Source organism: Molossus molossus, unplaced genomic scaffold (genome assembly GCF_014108415.1).
Source record: "Molossus molossus isolate mMolMol1 unplaced genomic scaffold, mMolMol1.p scaffold_m16_p_1, whole genome shotgun sequence".
Classification (NCBI taxonomy): Eukaryota; Metazoa; Chordata; class Mammalia; order Chiroptera; family Molossidae; genus Molossus; species Molossus molossus.
Window position 1 is genome coordinate 83,588,438 of NW_023425344.1, and position 26,269 is coordinate 83,614,706.

General features: G+C 40.5%; 1 protein-coding gene and 1 pseudogene across 2 annotated transcripts in view; one reads left to right on the forward strand and one right to left on the reverse strand.

The window, feature by feature from the left end:
- The window catches only part of NPNT (nephronectin), an 84,236-nt gene that overhangs the window by 47,308 nt on the left and 10,659 nt on the right, over positions 1-26,269 (forward strand). For both annotated transcript variants that reach the window (XM_036264757.1, XM_036264768.1), the window contains 5 exons: positions 1,098-1,232; positions 1,526-1,648; positions 2,988-3,377; positions 20,128-20,214; positions 20,838-20,936. In XM_036264757.1, the coding sequence (XP_036120650.1) occupies positions 1,098-1,232; positions 1,526-1,648; positions 2,988-3,377; positions 20,128-20,214; positions 20,838-20,936 (834 nt within the window). The remainder of the gene's footprint in view (positions 1-1,097; positions 1,233-1,525; positions 1,649-2,987; positions 3,378-20,127; positions 20,215-20,837; positions 20,937-26,269) is intronic.
- Positions 20,973-21,128, reverse strand: LOC118620983 (annotated as a pseudogene).

Sequence of the window (26,269 nt, forward strand, 5' to 3'; positions counted from 1 at the left end):
TGAGCCTTCTCATCTTTAGAATGGAAGTACTGGCACAGAGAGAAACAGTCTGAGGATTAAATGAGCTCACGTGTGGAACGAGCTGAGCATGGTGCCTAGCATATAGTAAGTACTCAATGAGGGGAGGTATTCGGTGATTCAGGAGACAGTTATTGATTACGTTCTATATTCCAGGATATACAGTAATGGACAAAGGTGACAGGATTTTGATCTCACAAAGCTGATATTCTAATGGGGCATCCAGAAAAGAAGCAAATACCCAATAACATTATAAACAATACGAACTGTTAATATGAGGACCTAAGAGAGAGGGAAACAGAGAGGGTCTATTTCAGAAAATAATGGTCCAGGAAAGCCTTAAAGTATGACCTGGACCTTTGGCCGTGTGAAGGATCAGCCAAGCAGCTGGAAGCAGGGCAGGCACCACAGTGGCCAAGACCTGCTGGAGGTCTCGGAGGAAAGGAGGCCATGTGGCTTCAGTGCAGAGCGGGAGCATGAGGGGCGGTGGCTTGGGATACGACCCAACGGGTGGGTGGGGCTTTTTATTACAGAGCCTTCAAGGACGTGGTAAGGGATGAGGATTTAATTCAAGTTAAAGCAAGTAAAACAGCAGGAGAGCTCGAGGCATGGTAGGAATCCAGTTTTATGTTGTAATGAAGTCATTTCGACGGGTGAGTGGGAATGCTTTGGAGGGGGTAAGTGGCTGGGAAAGCCAGGTGAGGAGGCCTGGGAGACGGTGGCGTGGACAGTGGGTGAAGAGGAGACACATTCAAATCATCTTTCCGAGGTACAGTGAACTGGGCCTGATGACTTAGGGTTAAGGGAAATAGGGCTGGCAAGGATGACCCATGTTTTAGTCCAAGCAGCTAGGTGGACAGCTGCAGTATGTGCTGAGATATGGTGCAAAAGGAGGGCAGCCCGGGCCAGGAAGACGCGTGGGGAGATGGAGATGTGGAATTCATGGTGCAGCTGGGTAATGTTGATGGTGTGTCCCTATGTGCCAGGCAACCGTTTGCAGACAGTAATTTATTTTTAAAATCCACTTCATCCGAACATGCTATTGCTCCTCCTAACGTACAAGTGACTTGTGTTTCTAGATATTGATGAATGTGCTACCGGAAGAGCCTCCTGCCCTAGATTTAGACAGTGTGTCAACACATTTGGGAGTTACATCTGCAAGTGTCATACAGGCTTCGACCTCATGTACATTGGAGGCAAATACCAATGTCACGGTAATGAACCCCCGTCTATGTTCTCGCTGTTTCTTCCTCTGGCGTGGAAAGGTCTCTTAATTGTGACAAAGACAGATACCAGGGGTGGGGGAGGGTCCTGGCATTAAGCAGACAGAAGTCCGATTCAACCACTGGTAGTTTGGATGCACAGGTACTTTATTTCTTTTGTGTATCTGCCCATTTTATACCGACCTTCACATTGCAAAATAATTTTCTTGAAACTGTATATATGTTTTCATGTCACTATATTCCTCTCCCAAATAAACCTCTTCTCCTCCTCCTTCCTGCTGCAGATGTAGATGAGTGCTCCCTTGGTCAGCATCAGTGCAGCAGCTTTGCTCGCTGTTTCAACGTGCATGGGTCCTACAGGTGTAAATGTCAGGACGGCTACCACGGCGATGGACTGAGCTGCGTGTGTGAGTAATGCTTGTCTCCCAGCTCTGAATGCCACAGGAAGCACAGACGGCACACAGGCCATGAGCAGGGAACTTAAGGAACAAGATTAATGTATCAGAGAAGTACAATTTTCATAGCTGGTCTTATTAGCCTCTGCTTCCTACAAACAATAAAATCACTCGTGCAGGTATTTTGAAAAATTAAAGACGCAGTAATACTTTCTGCTCTTAAAAGCATTCAATTACTTGACTAAAATTTATCTGTAGCTTCCCTTTAGCTGACAAGACATTTTAGAGCCCTCCCAGAGAATTTGATTTTCTTAACATTAGAAGTAAATGTTTGTCATTAGCATTAGATTGTGATGGTGGGCTATAACTGAATATATTCTCCATTTTTGGTTCCTCTTTTTTATTATGTCTCCTAATTCTGAAAACTTCCTGTATTCATCTGGTTATTCTACATTTAGTACTGTTTTGCTTTCAAAATTTTTATAAGCTGTTTGTAGTATGAATACATTAGTAGATAAACATGGAAAAAATATACCGTCCAAGATGAAAGTTCCACAAACCAAAGGCCATAATTCAGCATATATTTCATGTAACAATGCATTTTTAAAGTTCTGGAGTAAATTATTTACTAAAAATCATGGGGTATAACATCAAGAGGATTAAAGGGTTTTTGAAGGGTTCTGTGGTCATGCCTCCCAAGGGGTATATGGTACCAGGCAGATTAAATAGCAATTCCTTTTGGTAAAGATAATCAAAGAAAAATATTCCACAGATGATCTTGGTGGCCTCTGAAAATTTCTATTAAAAAAGCAATTATATAAATGAATAGGGTGGGGAAGAAAAACCAGCTACAACAATATGTAGAACATTTAATAAAAATATTTTTGCATGAATCAAATTTATATCAAGTGTGGAAGAGAAATTAGTCTTTAGACAGTTATAACCATGATTTTATAACATACATGTACCATAGGGACACTTAACATAGACTCTATATATACATTTCTGATATTTAAAAGACTATGAATATCTCTGCGTTTTTAAAATCACATTGACTGCCATCTGTTTCTACTTTACAAATATATTTTTGTGTTTCAAATAGTACAGATTTATTATAGAAACACCAATATAATTTTTGCATTCACCCACTGGATGACTGTGTATCATATATCACATATGCACATATTTATTATTTAGAAAACAGTATGACTTACAGCAGGGGAATCTCCTAAATGTGTAAAGTAAGCCTAATTGGCACTTATTTTGATAATGCTTGTTTTTTACAATTTGATGTTTTACTTTTTGGGAAGAGATGGTTATAGACTAATTTTAAATCTTTTGACTTTTTTAGATATTCCAAAAGTCATGATTGAACCATCAGGTCCAATTCATGTACCAAAGGGGGATGGTACCATTTCAAAGGGTGATGGAGGACACAGTAATTGGATTCCTGATGTCGGGAGTACTAGATGGCCTGTAAAGACACCGTATATTCCTCCTGTTGTTACCAACAGGCCCACTTCTAAGCCAACAATAAGACCTACACCAAACCCAACAAGGCCTACCCCACCTCCACCCCCACCCCCACCCACAGAACTCAGAACACCTGCACCACCACCAACGCCAGAAAGACCGATCCTCAGACTGACGACTGCAGCACCAGCTGCTACATCTCCAAGAGAGATTACAGTTGACAACAGGATACAGACAGATCCTCAGAAACCCAGAGGAGATGTGTTCAGTAAGTCATATAAATGTTTGCATATTTTTTGAGTGTCTTTTTTTTTTTTCAGTTTTATCAAAATATCATACAGCACTGTATATGTTTAAGGTGTACAGCATACTGGTTTGACTTACATATATTGCGAAATGATTACCACAATAACTAGTTAACATCCATCATCTCAAATACATACAAAAGCAAATGGAAAAAAAGTTTTCCTGTCATGAGAACACTTAGGATTTACTCTTAAAAACTTTCCTATGTACCATGCATCGTGTTAGCTATAGTCGTCATGTTGTACATCGCCTCCCTAGTACTTATGATAACTGGAAGCTTGTACCTTCTGACTGCCCTCTCCCAATTTCTCCTCCCCATAGCTCCCACCTTTGTTAACCACAAATATGATCTCTTTTTCTATATTGTTTTAAGATTCCACATATAAATGAGATCATGCAGTATTTGTCTTTCTTAGTCTGACTTATTTTACTTAACGTCCTCGCAATTCATCGATGTTGCAAATGGCAGAATTTCCTCCTTTGTATGGCTGAATAATATTTAATTATATGTATATATAGCACATTTTCTTTTTTCATCAGTGGACAGACACTTAGGTTATTTCCATGTCTTAGCTATTGCAAATAATGCTGCTATGAACATGGGGTGCAGATATTTATTCGACAGTGTGTTCATTTCCTTCGGATGTATTTCCAGAAATAGGATTCTTGGAACCTATGGTAGTTCTATTTTTGATTTTTTTTAGAGGACCCTCCATACTGTTTTCTATAGTGGCAGTACCCATTTACAGTCCTACCAACAGTGCATGAGGGCCCCCCCAACATCTGTATCTCTTATCTTTTTGATGCTAATTGTGAAATGATATCTCACTGTGGTTTTGATTTGCATTACTAATTAATGATGTTAATCATCTTTTCATGAACCTATTGGGCATTAATATATCTTCTTTGGATATATGTCTTTTCAGGTCCTTTGCCCAGTTTTTACTTGGATGATTTGGGGGTTTTTTTTGCTAGTGAGTTGTATGAGTTCCCTGTATGTTTTAGATATTAACCCCTTATAAGATATATAGTATGCAAATATTTTTCCCATTTTATAGGTTGTCTTTTCATTTTGTTGATTGGTTTTTTGTTGTTGTGCAGAAACTTTTTAGTTTGATGTAGTCCACTTGTTTATTTTTTATTTTGTTGCTTGTGTGTTGTGTCATTTCCAAAAAATCATTACCAAGATCCATGTCAAGGAGCTTTTGACCTATGTTTTCTTCTGTGAGTTTTATGTTTTCGGGTCTTATGTCCAAATGTTTAATCCATTTCAAGGTAACTTTTGTGAGTGGTTTAAGATAGGGATCTAGTTTCATAATTTTACATGATTATCCAATTTTCTACTTTATTCCATTGAGTATTCTCAGCTCCCTTATCAAAACAAATATTAGTTGACCATATATGCTTGGGTCTATTTCTGGACTCTCAATTCTGTCCTGTCAGTCTGTGTGTATGTTTTATGTCAGTATCATGCTGTTCTGATTACTGTAGTTTTATAGTATAACTTGACATCAGGAATTATGTCTGCCATTTTGTTCTTTCTCAGGGATGCTTTGGCTATTTGGTGTCTTTTGTGTAGCACACTTTTAATAACTCTTTATGATGACATTTCAGCCACAAGCTGTGCACCGAATAAGTATAAAACTCATAAAAAGAATTAGCTGTACGAAGTGTAAGCCATATATTGCTACTGTTAAATGTTATAAAGAACTGAACAAAAGTCAGAGAGTTGGGCAAATAACAATGTGTGTAGAAATGGAAGGAATATCATAGTCATACAGTAGATCACGGCTCCAGGACGAAGATTCTCCTAACATCTTCAGATTTACATTCAAACTCCCAGAGGCGGGGAACTTCCTGTAGCACGTGCCATTTACCTTTAACTGTCCATCCATTTAATTGGGAAACATTTCTAGTGTGTTTAGAACACCAGGTCCTGTATTACGCATTGGGCTTACAAAGATGAAACAGGGCAGGTGGTGGGAAAGACGGTCGCCCAGAAGAGAACTGTGGTACTTTGTCAGTGAAAGAGATTTGTGTAGCACATTCTGGGAGTGGAGAGGCAGGGTACCAACCAGTGTTCGGGCAGGGAGTATTTGGGGTGGGGGAGAGCTTTCTGAGAGAAATGGGGCAAAGCGGATGAGAGAGGGAAGCATCATAGTGAACAGAGACAGTACAACGAAGGCACAAAGGTAGGAGCAGCATCGCATGTGCAGTGAGCTGGAGGGTTGAGTCAGAGATGACGTGTCTGCTGTAAACTGGTAGTTAGGTCTGGACGGGAGCTAGAGTAAAGACTCCCAGATATGTTTTAATCCTCACCTGAGAATATTTTCCTCATTAATCATCACATAGAGTGGGAGGGAGGGGGGAGAGAGGGAGGGAGGGAAGGAGGGAGAGAGAGAGACACATTGACTGGTTGCCTCATGCACAACCCTACCAGGGCTGGGGACGAACTGCAACTGAGGTACGTGCCCTTAACCGGAATCGAACCCAAGACTCATTGGTCCATGGGTCGATGTTCTAACCCAGTGGTTCTCAACCTTCCTAATGCCACGACCCTTTAATACAGTTCCTCATGTTGTGGTGACCCCCAACCATATAACTATTTTCGTTGCTACTTCATAACTATAATTTTGCTACTATTATGTCGTAGGCAACCCCTGTGAAAGGGTCATTCGACTCCCAAAGGGGTCACGACCCACAGGTTGAGAACCATTGCTCTAACTGCTGAGACTGGTCAGGGCAAGACTCCCAGATTTTTAATGGGTAACCCAGTAAAGGGTGGTACCACCAATGGGGTAAAGGCAAGTTTCGAAGGAGGAAGAGGTTGTTTCTTTACTACCAGACCAAACTTTGTGATTTTACCGCTTTGTTCCCTGTATTTGTCGTCCATTTGTCATGTTTCACTTTCTTTCTTCTCAGCTGCCTGTGCATTCGCTCCTCTCCCGTCTTCTCCTTTGACACCTCTCGTTTCTCCTGTTTCCGTCCCTGATGGAACTCAGCTTGGCTCCTTCTAGACGGAACACCTTGTCATTTTTTACCAGCTGAAAAGAAGACTGACATTGGTGATTTTTTTCAAAAAAAGAGAACATTTTTTGCTTATATGTGACTCTTAAGTATTTTCTTCTAGGTCATTGTCCATTTGAAAAGAAATTGAGATTCTCTAATTCTTATATGTAGTTGTAATTGTGTATGGTTTGGGCAATAAATACAGTTCTTAGAGGGATTAGATGGTAGATCTAATAACATTTTTATGTGCATATCTCTTAATTTTGAAAAGCATATTCTTTGTTATTTTTATCCCTCCTACTTTCTTCTTTTCTTCTTTCCCCCTTTCTTCTCTCTTTCTCTCCCTCTCTCCCCCTCCCTCCCTCTCCTGTCTTTTTCTTACTCTTTTTTTCCCCCCTGCATCTCTTTATGATCATACAATGGTATTTTTATTCGTGGGTGCTTAAGTAAATATAGTATTTGTTTTATTCTGCTCCTTAAGGTATAGGGTTGTACAAACTTGGCTATTTAATATAGACACTCTAACATAGATCAACATCTTTGAGTCTTTTAATGTTTTCCCTTTTTTAAAGGTCTCTCCTTCTTCCCACTTTTCTTCTTTAAATGGACACACATATGAATTAGAAAATAACATTGGAGTTCACCAGTAGAATGCAGCAGCATAAAATCGGGGAACATGGAGTTCCGGTGATGTTGGAGAGCACTCGTTCTAAGAGAGTGTGATCTTCAAGATAGGCTCTGGGAAAGGATTACCTTGATCCTTGGCCAAGGCTGCTGCATACCAGGGATAGCATTGCTGCCCTTGGACACTCCTGCCAAAAATCAACCCCCTCTCATTTCATCCTCGGCTGGAGCTGCTAGTTAATGTTAGCAGGAATGAGGATACTCTGGACACTTGTTAATTTGCTGTCTTGTGATCGCAGGGTATATTCTGAATAAGGAAAGTGTTCTAAGTTTATAATTCCGGAAAATAACTGGTGTTTATTCACTGTGAAAACAGAAAGAAACTTCATCGCTATTTCAGTTCAACCCCATTTCTTCATTGAATATTTTCTTCACTTCTGGCATAATAATTTCTTAAGACATTCTTATTCTCCACAAGACTGAGAATTAAATTCGGCTCTTCTCATTTCATGAATTTTCAGGTGATGTTAATTACAGCCACTGTTTGGAAGTCTCCAAATAGCCCCAAACTTCAACAATTATATTTTTCTTTACATTGAAAGATATGTTCTTTAATGGTAGAGGTTGTTACATAATGCTTTTCTTTATAATGTGTGTGTTAGATATTCTAAAAGGAACTAAGAAGGAAAGCATTATGACAAGAATACATCTCTAACCCAGACTTCTCCCAGACTTGTATACCACCTGCCTGTTTCTCCTCTCCAGGGGGATGAAACTAGATGTTCAAACAGCTTGTCAAATTGTGCCTCCATTTCATCCCAAACACATTGTTCCCACAGTCTTTCACACCCCAGGATATGGCGTCTGCATCCTACCGTTGCTACAGCCAAAGAACTTGGAGTCGTCATAAATCAGTCCTTTCATACGCACATCCAATCTATGAGGACATCCTGTTAGCCCTACCTTCAGAGTGTATCGAAATCACGGCCACTGCTTACCATTTCCAGTGCTACCCCCTGGCCCAAGCCTCCCCTCCCCTGAGTACGGGTCCTAAGTCCTTTATCCCAATGAGTTGTGGAATGCAACACTTGTCAGATTTTAGAAAATAATGAGTTGTATGTGCTGTGTGTGGCATTCTGAGTGAGGCATGTTGATGTTTCTGCAGTAAAACACATGTATACTTACAGTAACTTGGCTACTAACGACCTTGAGGTTAGGTTAAGTGTAGGCTAGTTTTGTCACCTGATGAGTCACAGAAGCCGCTTTTGGATTTCAGGGATGGGGTGTGGGGGACTTCGGACCTGCACTGCAGTTGTGTTCCAGCTGCTCCCTGCTTCCACCTTTGCCCCTCTCTGGTCTCTTCTCAACTCAGCAGCCAGAGTGAGCTTTTGAAATGTAATGAGATGTCATTGCTCCAAGTTCTGCATTAGCACCACTTAGTTCAGGAAGAACTCAAGCCCTGCTGGTGTCTACAGAGTCCCACATGATCTCATCTCCTCGCTGTTTCTCGCGCTTCTCCCAGCTTAGGACGTCTACTCCCACTATTCTCTCTTCCCAGAACCCTCTGCCCTCAGCTGGACTCCCTTTCCCTCCCCTTTACACAGATCTCAACTTAGCAGTGATGCTGCCATGACCCCCCCCCCATTCAATACTGCAACCTTCCTACCACCACCAGCACACCTGATCTTGCTACTCTCCACTGTTGTTCTTTCTAAAAAATCATCTTTTGATATCCTGTATTGTTTACTTATTTATAATGTCTGTTTTGTCTTTCCTTACTAGAATATAAGTTTTGAGAAAGGGATCGTTGCCTGTTGTGGTCATTGGTACATTTCCACCCAGAGGGACGCCTGGCACATACTGCCACTTGCACACTGTGCACACTGTGGAGCAAAGAGACGAATGAGTAGATTGAGCACTCACAACTTTTTAAAATAAAATAAATTTTCATCATATAATTAGTTTGATATAATAACATATTCATCTATATTTAAGAATTTAAAATACATTCTTTTGTGATTATTACTTATTTTTATACTATGGAGAGCTTTTTTTAAATTGTGCTTCGACCATTTTTTCTTTCTTTCCCCTCCCTGCTCCCTCCCTCCCTCCCTTCTTTTTGAAGGTTGCTGTTCTATTTAGTGGATTATTATTTTTTTGAAAAGGAGATATTAGTGCCTTCATTTATTTATTTTTATGTGTGTGTGTGGTTTTTTTTAATTACAGTTTATATTCCATATTGTTCTGTATTAGCTTCAGGTGTACAGCATAGTGGTTAGACAATCATATACTTTACAAACTGTTCCCCTGATATTGCAAGTACCCAACTGTCCCTGTAAATAGTTTTTACAATATTATTGACTATATTTCCTGTGCTGTAATTTACATTGCTGTGACTGTTTTGTCACTTGTCACTACTGCCCATCGGTGCTGCTTAATCCCCCCGTCAGTCTGTCCTCTGCATCTGTGAGCCTATTCAGTGGATTGTCGGATCTGAAAATTGGATGTTAATGAGAAGGGAAATTATGTCAATTCAGAGATAACGTCTCAAAGTATGTATTTCCCAGGTCCTGAAACTAATTCAGATCATTTTTGCTTTATGCTTTCACTGTGTGAAAGTTGGCCGTTCTTTTTAATGTAAGAAAGATATAAGAAACAACCCCTTAAAACAACATTTCCTGTAGGTATAAAAAAAATATTGTCGAAGCTGGACTTTTTGTCCTTTTATTACTCCTGCAAAAGAAAGGGGTTGAAACAGCAAAAACGCTTTTTAAACGTCAGTTGAGCAGTACAGATTGGTTAGTGATAACAGCCTTTTAATTTATGGTCTAAAAACTTTTGTCTAAACCAACATCAATTAATTACCCAAGTGTGATATTCTTAGGAGGTTAAAAAGAATTATCCCAATTATATTCAGATCTCTAATGGTGACTAAAGTCCCATCCAATAACCCACCCCACTATTAGGACCCAAAGTCATAAAATTACAGTTTAAACCTCTTCATTACTGACCCCACACTCCATGTGTTCAAGGAACGCTCTCAGGAAATTACTCGCTGTTTCTCCTTGGAGTTTACTAATTTCTGTTTCATAAATCTTTTCTTAGAAATACTGTTTGTTTTTTAACTCACTTAGCAATCTTTTCTCTTGGTTTTTGAACATTCTTTGTTTTTCAAATCTGTCCCAAACTCGGGGGCCCAAAGATACATAATAGTCATATCTGACCCAATACTGATTGCAAGTGGAATCGTTTTAAACCTGATTTTCTGATTTAAATCTTTCCCCTCTATGGCCAAATGTATTGGAGTACAGCTGTTTAACCCCCAGATGTTTTCCCCTCAAACAGTCATACGGTGTCTGGTACATAGAAGGCACTCAAAAATATTCATTGGAGTTTTATATCAGATTCAATTTTTTAAAATTGAAGCAATCCTTCATATGTTTGAGCTAGCTACATTTTTGGATAATCACTCCTCAAATCATCAAAGCTATTTCAGCATATGGTCTTTTTCTTATCCTAATACAGTTTAATATAGTCATTGACAAGAAGCATTCTCCAGAAAACTCTAAATCTAACATACTTCACAATTTTAAGCATGATATTGAATAATAGTGAACAGGCTTTGAAAGGGACTATGAAAATAAGATTGAGGCATTTGAAGCTGAGGGTTTCAAACTGCTGAGGATAGAATACACTGAGTCAGAAGATCTAGTTTTGATTCTCACCCCTATTTATGAGTCGTGTGTCTTTGGATAAGTTACTATGCTTTTCACCTCAATTTCCTCATCTCTAAAGTGGAGTCAATATTCCTAGCTTTCCAGTCGCATTGAATGGTTTCAGGGATCAAACATAATATAAGTAAAAGTGTTTGCTAATTATTGATTACTATGAAATGTAAAAGATCACTGTATTTTATAGGAATAATATGATGGGGAACATTTAAATAATATTTTATTAAGAAAACTATGTGGGATATGAAATATTAAGTATGTATTTTTTAAAAATAATTCCAACTTGAGAGACCCTAGGTCTTTAAAATTGTGTGACTAGAATTATAATCAGATGTATCTGCAGGGCTAGCCCTATAGGCCTGACTGAGCAACTCTGAAGTTCCCGGATAACATGAAATTCTTATTTTTTCCATGCAAGTGTATGCTAAAGAAGTTTTGCTGTCAAATACATTTGAGAGATCCTAGGTTTAGTAAACGTAAGTAGGTTTGATAACTGTAAGACATGTCAATATGCTTGTGGTCATTGTGAGTCTCAGAGTGGCATATCATGGGTATGATTTAACTGCTGGGATTAGAGCTCACTGTCACCAGCTTCAGGTCAGGCTGGGCTGAACTAAGAAGTGCGGAGACCACTCTCCACAAAACTGAAGAGTCCTCTCCCATTAGCTTTCATGTGCATGGTTTCTGAGACCAGTGGGTTGGCCTTAGGCTCTGGAAGAGCCTGGTGGAGGGGTGGGGTTGGGTGGACAGAGGCTGCTAGGCAGACATAGAGCAACAGAAGCCTGTTTAATCTGCAGTATGGCTGCCTGAGCATTTAATCAAAGCTATGCTGCAAGGAACTACTAAAAAGTTGGAGACCAAGAACCAAAGTCAAAAGTCTGGTATCAGAGCAGGTAGGATCCATCCCAGAGCAAAGAAAATAAGAAACACTTTACGCAGAGCCTAAAGTAAGGGAAGATGGGAACATACTGTCTAGTCTAGCAAGCTAATGAAATATTATACAGTGGTGTTTTCTGAAAACTACCTAATGAGTTGGGAAAATACCCATGTTATGAAACTATTAACTGAAAGGAATAAACAAAACTGTATGTACCAATCGACCCCAATTAAGTATAAAATGCGTGTCTAGATATGTCTGAATAAATATAAAATTGTGGAAGCAAAGAGAACAAAATGGTATGTATCCAGTTTATGGGGCGATTTTCATTGTATTTTTGTCATCCTCATGCTATGTCTTGTAATCTTTCTGTCCCCACTGACAGTAATTCAGTACAGTGGTAATTCCTTGGCAGAGGGGCCAGTAGTCCTCCAGTCCCGCTCTCTCCAGCAGTATGCTGCTGCAGGTTTTGAAAAAGTACCTCAGAAGATTCCAATTCTTAATCATGCTAACATTATTTAGAATAGACTGGTTTTTTAAAAATTCATGAAAGGTTTTATTAATGTCAGTTTTTTAGCCTTTCCATTTTTTTCTTTACAGTTGTGTCCGGTATGCCTAGTTTTAGCTAGGAAGCTCAGATTACAGCAAGAAATACAATATCACTTTTGTACGTACCCCTAGCGGGAACCGAACCTGGGACTGACTCCCTGGTCCGCAGGCCGACGCTCCAACTGCTGAGCCAAACTGACCGGGGCTCAGGAAGCAGTTTTTTTCGGTGTGGTCAGAGCCGTTTGAGCCACCGTAATTTAGGATGATCATCGAAATGTAGAGTCCTAATCCCTCCAACACACTTACTGCACCAGACTGTCTAGGAAAGTACTAGCTCAGTCTTTACTGTGTGTACAAGAAACACGAGATCCTGTGAAAACGAAAACTCGCCCTGTGAGGCTGAGGTAGGACCTGCGATTCTGCACTTCTGACAAGCTCACAGGTCACATGCTGACCTGCCCACCGTGTTCTGAATAGCAGGGCTCTGGGAGCAGCCCCAGTCCAGCAGAGCTGTGTCCTCAGCGGAGACAGAATTAGCCAGGTGTGGGGTGTTTAAAATGTAGCCATGGTGCGAAAATGTAGCATGTGGCCTCTGGCTCCTGGTGTTGCAGATAAAGGTTATAGGATATAATGTAATATGTATCAGATGCTCTTAGGAGTGGCCATGTCAGACACCAAACTCATTGTTGCTGTTACTCTAGATCTGGAGTAAGTGTTGAAATTCCAAGTGCCATTCAGGAAGAAGGAAACTTTCCTTTTTACCAACCCCCGCTTTGCGGCAAGCTGTCCAGTTTCTCTCTCATTTCCCTTCCGCGGAGTCGGCGGCGGCAGGCGGCTGCTGTGATCACATCGCTCTTAGTCACACATCGCTCTCAGTCACGGAAATATGGTCTCTCTTCTGATTCTCTGTGGTGACGCGTAAAAAGATTGTTTCTGCTGAGGGGTGAAAAGGTCTCCAAACTAGTTTGCTTTCTCGTAAACAGCAAGGCCTACAGAGACCCCGAGCAGATGCCTGGCATCTCCCTGCAGATGACATTTCTGCCAGTGCTGTGAAGGAATGCCTCCAGGTCCGGGGCTGAGCTTCGGAAAGGTTTCGAGATTTTTGATTTATATTTTAATCGGATCCTGTGGTGTCTGGTAAATAAAAAAATTAGTTCTCTCTGGAAAGTATGCATTGAGTTCTTGGTGAACATGATCAAAGGCAGAAATTAGATTTTTTTTTTTTTTAATGTGTCTGCACATTTGTCATAGCGTTGTAATGAAAAGTTTGTGCTCGTAGCCTCTCTGGTTCAGGTCATGTCACTCAATCTTTCTATGCCTTTGCTTCCTCCTCTGTGAGTGGGGAAGAGAACAGCATCGACGGCATCAGGCTGTTGTGAATTTAGATGAGAGGGTGCATGTAAAATTCTTACCACAGTGCTTGGCATATAATAAGAACTCAGTACACTCTAGCGATTACTACTTCTACTTGATGTGGTTGAGTTCATTTATATGCTAATGATAGCATTGCCTACTTAACTCAGAAAAATACAGCCCTATTTTGTGTTCTGGTTCTAAATGTTTATATTTTTCTGATGCTTTTTGTTAGGGTTCATTACAGTTTTAATGTTATTTTTGGCTAACCAGATCCCTCCTGAAATAAGTTGATTTGCAAATGTGAGCTATCGGGTGAGCAGACAAAATGAAAATAGAAAGCTGTGACTTCATATATCCTTTCTTATGACCAAATAACTGGACTTCCCTGTTATGTTTGGGTGTCAGTAGTGCCCAGCTGAACAGTTGTGATGTTAGAGACAGCATCACCTCACATCTTTGCTGTGCAAATAGTGGCAACAGCCTTTCCGGAGACAATGTGTACAAGGGACATTTACATGAGGGGTCTGATAAATATCAGAAATAAAAGTTCCCTTTCTTCCTTGTGATTATTTTGGCCAGAGGGCATTGACACCTGTCCCCCACAGCCCATGAGCTTCTGCGACACCCAGGTGATGGCGCAGCGCACAGTCCCAGCAGACCTGTCCAGGTCTGCTCACCCTGTGTTCTGGTGTGCAGGACTCCGTCCTGACAGAGCCCAACCTTTCGGGGTTCCTTTGGCTCAGAAGAGAGAAAGAGAACAAAACCTGTGAAGTGCTCTGTTAACCTGGAAAAGATTGTCATCCATGTGGTCATACCTACAAAAGGACCATCCTTTAGACATTCTGTTCTGGGCAGTGCTGGGAGTTGTTCTGAAACTTGGTTAAAGGAGAAATAGGTGAGTCCTAAACACCGGGCTCTTTATGGAGTGTCTCTCTGTTCCACTTTTCACCAGAGATTTAACTTTTCCAGTTCTGCTATTGACTCTTCACCCAAAGGTGTCTTTTGAACTTCTTAGATTCTTCCTGCAGGGCGAAAGCTTGGGCAAACAAGGGCGCATTTCTGTGGAGCCCCGCAACCCTCGCCTTTTCCCCTTGTAATCAGTAGAGAGCTAGGAATGCTTCCTAATGTGGTTAAGGAAACGTCAGAACTCTTCTCCAGTCCTTCTGTTTGCATCTCTCTGGTCATTTAAAACTGTAATGCATACTGAACGGGAGAAAGGAGAGCGGGAGGCGGGAAAGGAGAGGAGGGGAGGGGAGGAAGCAAGAGGCAAGACTGCTACGTCCAGTCCTCGTCATTCATCCCCACACTGTAGTCTCTGAAAACCCCTAAGCCTTGCCACCAGAAAGAGCCTTCGGAATATTAGGAAAGTTACTTGGGTGCCATTCGCCCTCGATGAACCAAACCTCTAAGCATAGAGCTGAAGACATTGTTATCTTTAACCTTTGAGTTCAACAGCCAACGCCAGCACTGGCCTGGGGGTGTCATGGGAGCCGCCCAAGAATAGAAGCAGAATTTGCAAACCTACCTTTACTCAGTAGTGCTTACACTTTGCTGTCCTTCCTCTTTGGGGGAGGGCTGGCCGCGGGAGGCGCCTGGGATCATTACATTTACTTCACTCTGCTTGCTCTTAGTGCTTTTTGGGTAAAATACAATGGACTCTTTGGGAAATCTCATTTATGAATTTGGGTTATATATTAAAATGATCATATTCATGGGGAAAAAATATATTTAATAGAAAATGCTGAGCCAGGCTTTCTTTTAAGAGTTTCCTGCCTATTTGTGTGGACGATTCTCACAGGTTCCAGGGCTCCCCAGGCATCAGGCAAGCACCCTGGGCCCCTAAACCCAATCTCACCATGATTTTCTCTGGCTGGCTCCCTCCCTCGGTGCCTGTCCACCCCTCTCTTTTAGTTCAGGCAGGCGGTTGTAAGAAGCAATGGGCGAGAGATTTTTTGGGTAGCTGAAACAGTGACCAATGGAAGAAAATTTTTAGGAAATAACTGTTTTCAAGACTAATTCTTTACTTCATGTTGGTCATAACTGTCCTCTGACATCCTCTCCCTCCTGTTTATTCTCCATGCTACAGCCAGAATGGTGTACTTTCTCTTGGCACTCCTCTGTGAAAATCTTCCAGAGGCTTCCAGAACACAGTTCAAAATCTTTCCAGGGCTTGAAAAGGCCCCGCACAGTCAGCCTGGGCCTCCAGCTTCATTCATGTGGTGCCTTCCTCCCCTGCAGGCTCTATAGCTGCAAAGAGGGTTCAGCGCCACACCCCTTCATTCTCCAGGATGCCAGTTCACAGTAACCCTTCCTTCGAGGCCTGGTGTAGGCGTCAGCTCTCGGATTTCCATGCATCCATCCTGCCCCTGCTAGCTTCCCTAGCTGCTGCTTCTCAGCCCTCCCCCTCCCCCTCCCCCATATAGCTTCCTCTACCTCACCTTTAAAGCACTCTACCTGGGGAAATTGTTCCATGTCTCTCTTCACGTCTGGAGCGTAGATCCTGTGCAGGCTAGAGTATGCACTCTGCTTCACAACAAGCTCTTAGTCCAGCGCCCCGGCCCAATGGATACTCACTTTCTTGATTGATTACATCAGGATGTGGATGGAATAGAGGGAGAGGATGGATGAAAAGATGCTAGTGGAATTGTGTTGTTAGATTTCTCTTAACCTTTTTTATCTCTAAAATTATACCATTCTGATTCTGAGAATTAGTTGTTCAACTACAGAGAACAGTTGATATGCATTTGTTTTCATAAAACATATATATCTATTTGAGTTGACTATTAGCCCAAATATAATGCAGGGAAGGATAGTTAGGACAATCATTTTAATTAACATTTTCTGCATTGATTAAACTAGCTCGCTGGATCAAAGAATATGTTAAAATTACACAAATAATTTCTATTTCATAGCCTTGTATTTAAAAATAGGAATCAAGACTCTGAGCTGTCAAACTACAGACATATAATTGCTGTGGGGTTGGGTCTGTATAAGCAGAAGATTGTAAGAAGCAATGGGCAAGAGATATTTTTGGTAGGGGCAACATTGACCAACGGAAGGACGTTTTTCTTCCAATGTTCTAGGTAATATTTTTCATAATAGGAATTCTCTTTATAAACAATCTTAAACATTTAGAATTGTGAAAGACAAAACAGGTCAACAAATGAGAAAAGATCACTCTTCATTAATCAGACTACCACTATTAGCCTATGGGTGCATTTTTTTAACATTTCCTATTCTAGTGCAAGTTTATGGTTTGTTGACTCATTTTTCTTATACCTCGTTGAGATCATCCTGCTTGATTTCCCCCCACCACTTATTTCACTTAGTATTTTCACACAGACTGTAAACTGCCAGGAAATGAGTAGTGTACCTTCCCTGGACACAGCAGTGCAATGCTGTTAGCAGTCGGTACTGTGGTGGTGGTGGGGGGGAGCTAGTTAAATAACGTGGCTGATTTACAGAGCGGAGTGGACACAGTTCTAAGAACTAATAGTTGCTGAGCACTTCAGGTCTCTCAATTCTTTGGAATGTTTCCCGGTGAATTAAAATAAAGGTGTGTATGATCAACCGCTGCTGAATTAAATGGTTTTTGGAAACCCAGTGCTTAAAATATTAAGGAACCATCTGACACTTAGCAAGCTGTTAGATGACTCATTCTTTGGGTTGCTGTTTTCCAAATGTATGATCTTGTACCATCCTTTCTCTTCTACCCCCTCCCAGGCTGCTTTCTGTTTCCCAGCACCCTCTAGCCACTGTGAACGCCTTTCTCCAACTGTTCTGAGCACTTTCTTTGTACTTGGGGCCTGAAATGCCCCGCTTCCACCAGCCAACACTTTGTTTGGAAGGTCCCACGTTCTTCCTCTCTCCATCCAAAGGGTGCTTGCTTCCTCTGTGAGGACCTCCTTGAGGTCCTCTCATGAAACAGGCTTCCCGCACCGGGAAACCTTGGGCAGGTCCCCCCGTCCACCAAGACTCTCGATTTGCCATCTGCCAGTCCTTCGTCTGGGAAAAAGGGAGCTGACAAACGCATAATGCCCCTTAGATATGGTACCTTAAGGTTTGAGCTTTTCTGATCCAGAGATAATTAGTATAAGTCACAACAAGATTAAGAGAACAAAAAAGGATGGTTCTATAGAATTTTTCTAACTTCCTCTGTTAGGAGAAATGAAGCATGCTTGCCTACAACTTGGTAGTATTTCTAGCAGATACAAGGCTGTCTCCCTCTCAGAATCTCAAACAATGAAAGCTGTAATTGGATGTCACTCTGTCGGTCATCTGAGTATAGAAGAGGGCGGGCATTTGCCTCACCCCAGTACACCTGTGATTAGGGTGTGCCCCTAGAGCTGTCCATGAACTAGCTTCTCTTTATTCCTCCCAGGCTGCGTATATGTGAGTGTGTGTATGGGGGGGGGTATGTGTGTGGGGGGGACGACTTTACTATCTAGACTTTTGAAACAAACTGGAAAAAACTTCAAAGCAGTAAGCTTAAAAATATCAGTGTAAATATCATGAGGTTATTAATTTTTAAAAAATTCTTTCTAAAAATAAGAACATTGTTGCCCTGGCCGGTTTGGCCCAGCGGTTAGAGCGTCGGCCTGCGGTCCGGAGAGACCCGGGTTCGGTTCCGCTAAGGGCACGTACTTCGGTTGCAGTTTGTCCCCGGCTCTGGTTGGGTCGTGCGGGTGGCAGCCACTCGATGTGTCCCTTTCACGTCGATGTTTCTCTCTCTCCCCCTTTCTCTCCCTCCCACTCTATCTGTACAAAGAATGGAAAAATATCCTCAGGTGAGGATAAAAAAAAAAAAAAAAAAATAAGAACATTGTTGAAAAAGAACCCGTTTGACTACTGTCTGTCTGTTCCTTGGTGTTCATCTTTCACTCCCTGCCTTATAAAAATAGAGCTAATTAATTTAAGTTCTGTCAGGGAGAAGGGAGTATTCCCTGGTCTTTGGCCAAGAATTCCCCTCCACACCCTTCCCATTCCCACCCCGTCACTCTTCATGACATCATCTGGTGTTTTCCTTCCCGGCCTTTGTCAGCATCCAGAGGCATTGTGTTCATCGATCTCTGAGTTTATGTCGGCTCTCCATTCGACTGCAGGCTCCTTGAGGCCCGGGTCCTTGTTGGACCTGTTCTCCCCTTCTCCTGGCTCCTTGACCTTCCACAGTGCTTGGCGTATGGGTGGTAATCACATACACATCAGAAGAATAAAAAACTAATGATTTAAGTGAATCCATTTTTCAAAGAAGTATATATTTAAGCTCTGTCCACTTGTTTCAGCGAGGAAAAGGGTTGCCAGAGTGCATGGCTTTCTCGACAAGAGCTTCACATTTGTTCAGCACACACTTACTGAGTGCCTGTCACCAGGTCATGCCCTGGAAATGCCACATGAATAAGACGTGATTGATGCCCTCCAGGACCTCAGAGACTAGCAGAGGGACAAACACACATGTGTGTAAATAATAGTACATCTATAAAAAAAAGTGGGCTAGAGGTGGGGGAACAGGAGTCTATAAACTACAGGAGGGAAGACTTTAGTTCACTGGAGCATGAACGTTTGCACCCCGGCACTGATGTTTAACTGGGCAGTGAATGAAGAGGGGCAGTTTGTGGGGTTAATTCCAGGAAGAGCCTCCTAAGCTGGGGACAGAGTCAGAGATGGAAAATGAACGGTATGTCTTGGGCACTTTGGGGCATGGGGGCGGGGGGTTATAATGCTGCACCAGGTCCTTTGGATTTGATCTTACAGGAGCCAGGGGCCCTGCTTAAGCAAGGCTGGCACTGGTAAGAAATCCAGACGAGCGAGCACCAGTGTGCAGAGCCCACTGGAGGGGAGACTGTGCTCTGGTTGGAAAACCAAACCACTCACCACAGTGGCCGGTGTTTCAGTTAAAATATCCTTAATCCAGAGTTCACAGTGTATCCTTCATAGAGATGAACATTTGAATTTCATAGAGATGAATATGAATATTTTACTAGAAATTGGTAGCTCTTTTAAAATGCATTTTCCAGCCCTGGCCGGTTTGGCTCATCCGTTAGAGCATCAGCCTGTGGTCCATAGAGACCCAGGTTCAGTTCCCGCTAAGGGCATGTACCTCGGTTGCAGTTTGTCCCCGGCCCTGGTTGGTTGTGCAGGTGGCAACCACTCGATGTGTCCCTTTCACATCGATGTTTCTCTCTCTCTCTCTCTCTCTCTGTTCCTCTCTCTCCCTCCCATTCTACCTGAACAAAAGATGGAAAAATGTCTTCGAGTGAGAAGGATAAAAATAAATAAATAAACAAATAAAATAAAATGCATTTTCCAGATGAAAACCTTTTAATGTGTTTTTGTGTTGAACTTTAGAAACTTTTGAAAACCAATTTTTATTTGTACCCAGATAAAGGTTACAGTATCCCATCACTGCACAGAAGACTTCATGAATCTTCATGTGAAGTGTAATTACATGTTTTGGATTCTTCCCGATGAGTGAATGCCCACGTCTTTCTCCCCTGCCCCTTGTTAAAGGTAATGCCTCTTTGTCAAAACCTCATCAAAGCAAAACGGAACATCTCTCTCTCTTGCAGTTCCACGGCAGCCTTCAAATGATTTGTTTGAAATATTTGAAATTGAAAGAGGAGTCAGTGCAGATGATGAAGCAAAGGATGATCCAGGTAGGTACTTATTTTATTTTAAATTGAATGTATTGGGGTGACATTGGTAAATAAAACTATACAGGTTTCAGGTATACAGTTCTACAGTACATCACCTGTATATCACATTGTGTGTTTACCACTCCAAGCTACTGATATTTTTAGTACTGTTATAATGACATTTTATTGTTTCCCTCCATTTCATGAAAATAACTTTCAGACTGTAGATTGTTAGGTTACACCTGGGAAATTATAGATACTTTTTCTTTTTTTTCACAACTTGGTTTCCTCTGCAGTTAAATCAGTTGGGTAATGATAATGATAATTGAGTTATCATTATCTTTTAAAAACATATATATTAAAGCAGCATTTAATGTAAACTCTGGAGAAGAAATCATATTTTATAAGTGACAATGCAACAAGGTTATAATTTGGCAACATTTGTGTGCTGTATTTTTTACAGCTGAGCACACATGCACAGTTGTGCTGAGAAAGGATTCTCGTGATTTCCTTTTGAGCTCTTAGAAGTTCTTGTGGGCTGGTGAAGCGTGGATAGGACAGAAGCTTGTACAAAAAACCTTGTTAACAATGCAGTTCTGTTGTTAGTTTGTGGCTTACCCCGCTTTCTGGTGGTTTTCTTGCAGGTGTCCTGATACACAGTTGCAATTTTGACCATGGGCTTTGTGGATGGATCAGGGAAAAAGACAGTGACTTGCACTGGGAACCCGTGAGGGATCCAGCAGGTAAGACCCGTTATCTAACTCTAGGACACATTTCAAACTGATTCTATTGGAAGGCACTCAAGTGCATGGTGACACATCTCTGTTTTCTTACCTATAAACAGAGTAAGGAGAAATCTTGTCCAGTATTCATATTCCATTTTCTGATAAGAACAGATACTACACTTGATCTTAGCCAAAATGCCAAGAAGTGATAGTATTCCATTTTTTAAGTGAACTAAATTTGTTAGCTGTCAACTAGAATTATATTATGGGAAAATAAGTTGTTTAATTAAAAGAACAGCTACTACTTATCAAAAGTGTGTTAAATAAAACATGTGGACTGATTCTAACCTATAATTTTCTATTTATTTGTAATGCCCCATACCCAAGCATCAGCCATGGCAGTAGTTCTTGGTTGTTTTGTCAATTGTGTCTTTTTCTTCTTCCTTTTTAAAGATGTAATACATAGTTGAAGGAGACTGAAATTTCTGTAAAGTTGTGAATAACTCTCTGAAAAAAAACAAAAAACAATTTCAATCTATCTTGGATACTGTAGAAATTAGTTATAAATTACCATTACGTATTCCACTAGAGAATGTTCTTAGTAAGGTGGATTTAGACCTAGTTCCTTGGAAAATTAACAGGCATTTACACTGCACACTTCTTGTCACTCTAACATTTCAGTACTTGCAAGGTGTTTTGTTGTCTTGTTCCAGGAAGTAAAGCTACATCTTGTTTTTTGTCCCTCCCCTCAGTAATTAAATATTTTATGGATGATGTCAACTTCATGGAAGGATGAGGAGTTTTGTTTTTCTCCTTTTTATACTCCTGATTCTAGATTTAGAAATGAAACAGACAAGATGTGAAGAAAAAGTATATTGTTAATTTAAAGCCTAGTTCATAAATACCATTCCAAGGATTATATAGAAGAACAAAACACACAAAAGGTAACTTCAGAGAGGATGTGCTCTGTTAACCTGGTTATTCTCAAACTTCAGTATTTGTACAGATCAGCTGGGGACCTGGTTAAAATGTAGGTTTTGATGCATTTCTAACAAGTTCCTTGGGGATTCCTATGGTGCTCATCGTCAGTGCATATTATGAATAGCAAGGTATTAAAATATTAGTTTAAAATATTTCACTCCATCCCCTAAGACAAATATTAAACAGATAGTTAAAAATGAAAATTGAGGTAAGCTTTTAAAAATATGAATATTCTACAAATTCTAATGGGATTTTAAGATATCTTTTAGCTATAAAACAATTTTTAATGACATGCACTCATGCACATGGAACAGTCCCTCTCATTCTCACTCTGTTAACTCTGAGCAGGACAATATTATTATTATTTTTTAAATTTATTTTTGTTAATGATGTTCTTTCCCCCTACCTGCCCTGGCACCCTCCTCCTTTCTCCCACCGCCCCACCCACCTTAACAGTATTGTTGTCTGTGTCCATTGGTTATGTGTATATGCATATAAGTTCTTTGGTTTATCTCTTCCCACCCTCCTTGAGGTTTGTTAGTCTCTACCCTACTTTCCTGTCTTTGGATCTGTTTTGTTCATCAGCTTATTTTGTTCATTATATTCCACAAATAAGTGAAATCATGTGATATTTGTCTTTCTCTGACTGGCTCATTTCACTTAGTATAATACTCTCCAGATCCCTCCATGTTTTCTCAAAGGATAAGAGATCTTTCTTTCTTACAGCTGCATAGTATTCCATTGTGTATATGTACCGCAGCTTTTTTATCCACTCGCCTATTGATGGACACTTGGGCTGTTTCCAGATCTTCGCTATTGTAAATAGCACTGCTATGAACATAGGGGTGCATATATTCTTTCTGATTGGTGTTTCAGGACTCTTAGGATATATTTCTAGAAGCGGGATCACTGGGTCAAATGGCAGTTCAATTCTTAATTATTTGAGGAAACTCCATATTATTTTCCATAGTGGCTGCACCAGTCTGCATTCCCACCAGCAGTGCACTAGAGTCCCCTTTTCTCCACACCCTCGCCAGCACTTGTTTGATGATTTGTTGATGGCGGCCATTCTGACAGGGGTGAGGTGATACCTCATAGTCATTTTAATTTGCATCTCTCTGATGATTAGTGATGTTGAGCATTTTTTCATATATCTCTTGGCTATTTGTATGTCTTTGTGGAGAAGTGTCTATTCAGGTCCTCTGTCCTTTTTTAAAAAAAATCATCACGCGAGGATATTTTTCCACTTATCTTCAGGTAGAGTGCGAGGGAGGTGGAGAAAGAGAGAAAGAAACATTGAGGTGAGAAAGACACTTCGACTGGTTGCTTCTCGCACAACACTGACCAGAGCCAGGGACAAACCACAACCAAGGTGTGTGCCCTTGAACAGAATCAAACCCATGACTGTGTGGTCCGCGCACTGCCGCTCTAACTGCTGAGCCAAACCAGCCAGGGCTTCTGCCCATTTTTTAACTGGATTCTTTGTCTTCCTTTTGTTGAGTACTCTATACATTTTGGAAATTAACCTTTTATCTGATGTATCATTGGCAGTTATGTTCTCCCAAAAGTGGGTTCACTTTTCATTTTGATGCGTGTTTCTTTTGCTGTGCAGAAGCTTTTTAGTTTGATATGATCCCATTCAATTTTTCCCTTTGTGTCTCTTGCCCTAGGTGATGTATCAGTGAAAAGTCTGCTATGTGTGATGTCTGAGATTTTGTTGCCTATATTTTCTTCTGGGATTTTTATGTTTTCATGAATTACATTTAAGTCTTTCATCCATTTTGTGTTTATTCTTGTGCATGGTGTAAGTTGATGGTCCAGTTTTATTATTTTGCATGTAGCTGTCCAATTTTCCCAACACCATATTGAAGAGACTGTCTTTACTCCATTGTATGCTCTTGCTGCCTTTGTCAAATATTAGTTGAGCATAATGCCTTTGGTCGATTTCTGGGTTCTCTATTCTGTTACATTGATCTATATGCCTATTCTTGTGTCAGAACCAGGCTGTTTTGATTACAGTAGTTTTGTAGTATAACCTGGTATCTGGTATTGTGATCCCACCTACTTTGTCATTCTTTTTCATGATTGCTGTGGCTATTTGGGGTCTTTTTTGGTTCCATATGAACTTTTGAAGTATTTGTTCTAGTTCTGTGAAGTATGCCGTTGGTATTTTGATGGGGATTGAATCTATAGATTGCTCTGGGTAGTATGGACATTTTAATTATCTTAATTCTTCCAATCCATGAACAAGGTATGTGCTTCCACTTTTTTATATCTTCTTCTATCTCTTTTTTCAATGTCTTGTAGTTTTCTGCAAATAGGTCCTTTACTTCTTTGGTTAAGTTTATTTCTAGGTATCTTAATTTTTTTGTTGCTATGCTAGATGGGATTTTTTTGTTTTCTCTTTTTGTGTTCACTATTGGTGTATAAAAATGCCAACGATTTCTGAATGTTGATTTTGTATCTTGCTGCTTTGCCAAATTTATTAAACCATGTCATCTATGAATAATGACAGTTACACTTCCTCCTTTCCAATTTGGATGCCTTTTATTTATTTTTTTCTTGTTTGATTTCTGTGGTTAAGACTTCAAGTACTATGTTGAATAAGAGTGGCAAAAGTGGATGTCCCTGTCTTATTCCTGTTCTTAATGGAAATGCTTTTAGTTTGGCCCATTCAGTCTGATGTTGGCTGTAGGTTTATCGTATATGGCTCTATTATGTTGAGGTATGATCCCTCTAGTCCCACTTTTCTGAGAGTGTTTATAAAAAACGCATGCTGGCTCAGTGGATTGAGCATTGTCCCATGCATTTGATTCCTAGTCAGGGCAAATGCCTGGGTTGCAGGCTCAATCCCCATTAGTGGGCGTGTAGGAGGCAGCTGATTGATGTTTCTATCTCTCTCCCTTCTCTCTCTCAAAAATTAATTTAAAAAATGGATGCTGGATTTTGTCAAATGCTTTTTTGGCATCTATTGATATGATCATGTGATTTTTTAAAAATTATTTTTATTGATTTTTGGAGAAAGAGAAACATCAATGTGAGAGAGAACCGTCTATCAGCTGCCTCCTGCATGCTCCCTACTGGGGACTGAGCCTGCAACCCAGGCATGTGCCCTGATGGGGAATCGAACCAGTGACCTCTTGGTGCATGGATCAGTGCTCAATCACTGAGTCATACCAGCCAGGCAATCATATGATTTTTATCTTTCATTTTGTTTATATGGTGTATCACATTTATTGATTAGTGAATATTGTACTGACCTTGCATCCCTCAAATAAATCCCACTTGGTTGTGGTGTATAACTTTTTAAATATATTGCTGGATCTAATTTGCTGAAATTTTGTTGAAGACTTCGTCATCTATGTTCATCAGAGATATATGGGCCTGTAATTTTTTTTTTTTTAATTGTATTTCTCTGGCTTTGGCATTAGGATTATGCTGGACTCATAAAAACAGCTTGGAAGTCTTCCTTCCTCTTGAATATTTTTGGAATAATCTGAGGAGCCTAGGTCTTAGTTCTTCTTTGAATGTTTGATAAAACTCCCCTGTGAATCCATTCAGACCAGAACTTTTGTTTCCTGGGAGTTTATTGATTACTGCCTCTATTTCCTTAGTTGTTATTGACCTGTTACAAGTTTTCTGACTCTTCCTGAGTTTTGGAAGACTGTATGATTCTAGGAATATGTCTATTTCACCTGGATTGTTGAATTTGTTGGCATGTAGTTATTCATAGTATTTTCTTACAATCCTTTGTATTTCTATGTGCTATTTGTTATTTTACCTCTTTTTGTTTCTGATTTTATTCATTTGAGTCCTGTCTTTGTTTCTTGGTGAGTCTGGTTAAAGGTTGATCAATCTTGTTTATCTTTCAAAGAACCAGCTCTTGGTTTCATTGGTCTTTTATATTATTTTTTTTTTAGTTTCTGTGTCATTTATTTCCACTCTGCTATTTATTATTTCCTTCCTTCTACTAAGTCAGGGTTTTTCTTTTTGTTCTCTTTCTAAATTTTTTTTTTTTTTTATCCTCACCCGAGGACACTTTTCCATTTTTTGTACAGATAGAGTGGGAGGGAGAGAGAGGAAGAGAGAGAGAAACATCGATGTGAAGGGACACATCGAGTGGCTGCCACCGCAGGACCAACCAGGGCCGGGGACAAACTGCAACCGAAGTACATGCCCCCAGTGGGAACCGAACCTGGGTCTCTCCGGACCGCAGGCCAACGCTCTAACCGCTGAGCCAAACCGGCCAGGGCTTGTTCTCTTTCTAAATCTTTAAGTTGTAGGGTTAGATAGTTTGAAATTTTTCTTGTTTCTTGAGGTAGGCTGTATTACTATGACAATATTACTATTATATAGTTTTTTATTTTATT